Below are 4426 nucleotides of genomic sequence, written 5' to 3' on the forward strand. Positions count from 1 at the left end.
TGAGCAGTTCACACTGCTCTCTCAACCTCTCACTAACAAAGAAGCAGAACAAAAACATGCTAGATGTTTGTCTGACGTCACTGTACTTCTAGTGATTTTAAGGACTATTGTAGATTTTATATTTTACCCGTGTGAGTCAGATTAGTGGGACCAACCGTGGGTTTAATTCTGTGCACATTGGGCCATTGTACATAAAGAGTTAAAGATATAGAAAAATAAACATATACAGTGAAAGGTTAATATTGCTTGAGTGAGTGCACACTATTCAGAATAGAGCTGGCACTGTGTGCAAGGGTCAGAGCATGAAGCAGCATACTGAGTGGTATGGTATGTTCAGTAAAGTGGAAAGAGGGTTTGGTCTCCTGTTTGCTGATGATGGGGCAAATGGAAACAGGAGAGCCATGAACTGCGTCTTAATAGAAATCCCAAATAATCTAGATGAGCTGATTTTGTGTCCTAAATGGGGCATGAGTGATCAACTGATGACAATAAATATACTTCTTTTTTACTGTATTTACTTTCACTACTGCTGTAATTGTAACTGGACTGAAAATAGTTTGTTTTATGTAAGAAATTTTTTATAAGAGAATGTGGAGAAGGTCACATCTGTAGGATGACGTTGTTTGACAAGGTCTGACTGGAGGGCTGAAAGAGACGATGAAGCTGGTATGCTCAAGATGGCAGCATAGATGATAAACTGATGAATATTCTGTGGGTCTTATACAAATACTGATGTCACAATTCTACTTTCCGAAACTGCTTTCAATTTGTGATACAAATGCGAAATAGAAATTCAACTGCATTTATGTGGCATTTTAAAACATCTTCACCACCAGTAGAAACTCAATCTATGTATTAAAAAAGGTCCTGGGCGCTGACATTTAGTCTAAAGAGGGTTTCACTAGCACAGTGATAAAATGTGACACAGTGGCTGCAGCAAGATGTTGGTTAACACACCTGGTGATTTTTACTGAGTGTAAACATCCACTTAGTGGGAACGTGGCAATTACAAGAATACACAGAATGAGAGCTATAAGTCATGAACAAGCAATAGTGAGCCACCTTAGCCCCTGTCACTTTGGATAAAAAAATCTAAATGTTGTGTTTGTGTTTATGACAACATTGAATTTCTAACTTCACACCAGTACAACCAGAATATTACACACACAATATTACAGGTGTGTGTAGAATGATAGAAGGAAAGAAAAGGTCATCCTGTTTGATACAGCCTGCTGTGTTTAGGACCTTTAACCTGGAGAGATTCAACAAACATTACAAGGAAGAGATTGGATTGATGTGAGCTCTCAGATTTGAACTGGCCCCGGTTGATACCTGGACTGAAAGCATGAACACGGAGACCTTGAGAGTGTGACGCAGGTTCTTTTGATTCAAATAAATATTCCTCAAATATACCGTTTTAGGAGCGTATTTCAGAACTTGCAAAGATCTACATTCTCCACAAATTCTTGTCCCCGAAGCCTGATCCACACACACTATCATCTCTACAAGATCACTTTTCATATAAAGTTAACACTTAACATTATTAGACTGGGGCTTTATCGAGCCTTGCTGCTGTGCATGAGACGATAAAGCTCCTGAATCTTGAATCAGAGAAAACTAAAAAGTCTAATCATAATTTGACCTGTAGCGTTCCCAAAGCTAATCCTTCCTGACCTTCACCTGAACCAACCCAAAAATCTAACTAACTTTAAACCCATGAAGTCTTTCCCTTAAATTTAAAGACTTTAGGCCACAGTACAGGATCTCGCTTTGTTGCTGGTGTCTAGAGTATCATAACTACACACACCCACTCACATCAACAATGTCACACACATAATACAATCTCGTTTTCTCCACCTTCATCCATTGAATCCCATGAGCTCATCTCATGCATCAATTTACCCTGAGATCAGAGCAGACTATATCAGGGTACTGATTGCATTGAGTTGCCAAAAACCATTGCTGTGGTAGAGCACAAAAGCCTCGGGCTTCAAAAGAAATCTATTTATGCCCCACAAAAATCCACACTTTTGCATCCAATTTTCATGTCATGACACATGCGGGAACTGTAAATGAGGGGAACTGCGCCACCTAGTGGCTGATTGGGATAAATTTTAAAAAAGCAACGTGTTTTGGACTCAAACTGTTCATACGCGCCAGTGATGATGAAGCAGTCAGTGAATTCATTTTGTAGCTTGGAGAGATCCACCTGTTGCTCATTGTCTGCAGCTCACAAGCCCACAGCTGACGGTGGTTACCTCTATTTAAATACTGACTTATTTATATAATAAGTATTATTATAGACTTACAGAGTGCGTCTGTCTTCCAGTGTTCATTTCTGTGTATGAATGCTGATACATCCCACTAACCCACACTTATTTGATCTCAAATGATTCTTTAACGCAACTTTTAAATAATTATGGGAAATAAAATCATCTGCGGATCTACAGACATCATCAGTGATGTGTCCTGGTTTGTGATAAACCGCGACGCACTCACAACTCCATGAAGCGCCACGGACTCCGCGCTGTGGTCCTCTCTCTCTCTGTCTCTCTCTGTCTCTCTCTCTCTCTCTCTGTCTCTCTCTCTCTGTCTCTCTCTCTCTCTCTCTCTTTGTCTCTAAGGCTCAGACTCAGAGGACACAGTGACACAGGACACAAGAGGTTTTTAAGTCACTCTGTTTTGCAGGTGCCACGATGCATTTGACTTGGGAGCCAGGCAGTGATTAATATTTTGGAATTACTAGGCTGGATAATCTCAGGATTTTACCGATGGATTTCCTAAACCACTCTAATGTTTCCCTCCGGGACATCAATTCAACGACACCGGGTATGTTGAGCATCATTTTAGTCATGCACAGTCAGGCTTAATCTTAACAAGCTTGATGTATTACATGAGCAATATGAACCCGTCATCACCTGAACGTAAACTCGAACTTGAAGTAAGTAAAGTAAAATATTATTTTCATTCAGTGTCTAATACACGTTTCAGAGATTTTGTCAAATTTTAGTCTTTAACTTTTTGTCACATAAATCTGATTTATTTATTTATTATGGTGCGTTGTGATGTTGAAGAGTCAAATTACACACAAATCAGTCATTGTCATAGGGAAACAAAAAATGCATCCCACAGAATAGTCAAGACACATCAGTCTTGCATTATTCAACTTCTCTGGCTGATACACTGCGTCGTGGTGACTGCTTTTCATGCTAAAGACAAAGCACACAGTATGGGGTTACTGCAGGTTTTTGTTTGACGTTCAACTTCTGCTTCTCCGTCCTCTTCTTGTCTCCAGCTGTAGATGGGACCCCTCCTTGCAGTGCCTTTCTCCCCGTCATCTTTGGCATAATCTGCTTTTTGGGTATTTTGGGAAACTGTATAGTTATCTACACCATCATGAAGAAAACCAAGTGTCGAGCCAAACAAACTGTTCCAGACATCTTCATCTTAAATGTGTCAATTGTTGATCTCCTGTTTCTTCTTGGGATGCCATTCCTCATCCACCAGTTGCTGGGCAACGGTAGCTGGCACTTTGGATCTGCAATGTGTACGGTTATCACTGCACTTGACTCCAACAGCCAAATTGTCAGTACGTACATACTCACTGCAATGACCCTTGACCGTTACTTGGCTACAGTCCATCCCATCCGCTTCAACTACATCCGCACACCCTGCGTGGCTCTGCTGGTCATTGGACTGGTGTGGGGTCTGTCTTTACTCACCATCATCCCTGTGTGGATGTACGCAGGCTTGATGCATCTCCCAGACGGCCTGGTGGCCTGTGCTCTTCTTCTGCCTGATCCAGTGAGAGACACGTATTGGTTTACACTCTACCAGTTCTTCTTAGCCTTTGCTGTACCCTTGATAATCATCTGTTTGGTCTTCTTCAAGATCCTCCAACACATGTCTACCAGCGTGGCACCACTGCCTCCACGGAGTTTGAGGGTTCGCACTAAGAAGGTGACGCGGATGGCAGTGGCCATCTGCCTGGCTTTCTTCATCTGCTGGGCTCCTTATTACATCCTCCAGCTGGTCCACCTAGGGGTGCAGAGGCCAAGCTTTGCTTTCTCCTATGCCTACAACATAGCCATTAGCATGGGTTATGCCAACAGTTGCATCAATCCATTTCTCTACATCATCCTCAGTGAGACCTTCAAGAGGCAGTTTCTCAGAGCTGTACGCCCAGTTAACAGGAAGTTCCGAGTGAATCCGAGCACCACTGAAGGCGGCAGTGTGAGTGTGAGGATGGTACCTGAAGGTGCTCAGCAGGTGTCAGCCCCCGAGGAAATGGTACCCTCCAATGACGCCCCGCAGTGAACAAGTCTCACAGGATAAGACCCTGAATCAACACTGCATCTCTGTGCTACCAGTAACAACTATGAAACACCACGGGACATTAGCACAAAAGCAAACTGCATTAGCAAAC

At 42.3% G+C, this 4426-nt stretch overlaps 1 protein-coding gene across 1 annotated transcript; it reads left to right on the plus strand.

Moving 5' to 3' along the window:
* The first annotated feature begins 2771 nt into the window (after positions 1-2771).
* Positions 2772-4317, plus strand: mchr1a (melanin-concentrating hormone receptor 1a). Its single transcript, XM_026360682.1, has 2 exons — positions 2772-2829; positions 3296-4317. Exons 1-2 carry the CDS (start codon positions 2772-2774, stop codon positions 4315-4317), a joined length of 1080 nt encoding a protein of 359 aa, XP_026216467.1.
* The last annotated feature ends 109 nt before the right edge of the window (positions 4318-4426 follow it).

This window comes from Anabas testudineus, chromosome 1 (assembly GCF_900324465.2).
Source record: "Anabas testudineus chromosome 1, fAnaTes1.2, whole genome shotgun sequence".
NCBI classification, from domain to species: domain Eukaryota; kingdom Metazoa; phylum Chordata; class Actinopteri; order Anabantiformes; family Anabantidae; genus Anabas; species Anabas testudineus.

Excerpts from the sequence above, each read along its gene's own strand:
- mchr1a (XM_026360682.1), top strand. The coding sequence starts at position 2,772 with ATGGATTTCCTAAACCACTCTAATGTTTCCCTCCGGGACATCAATTCA. Across the intron at positions 2,830-3,295 it reads CATCAATTCAACGACACCGG|CTGTAGATGGGACCCCTCCT; the intron begins GTATGTTGAGCA and ends TCTTGTCTCCAG.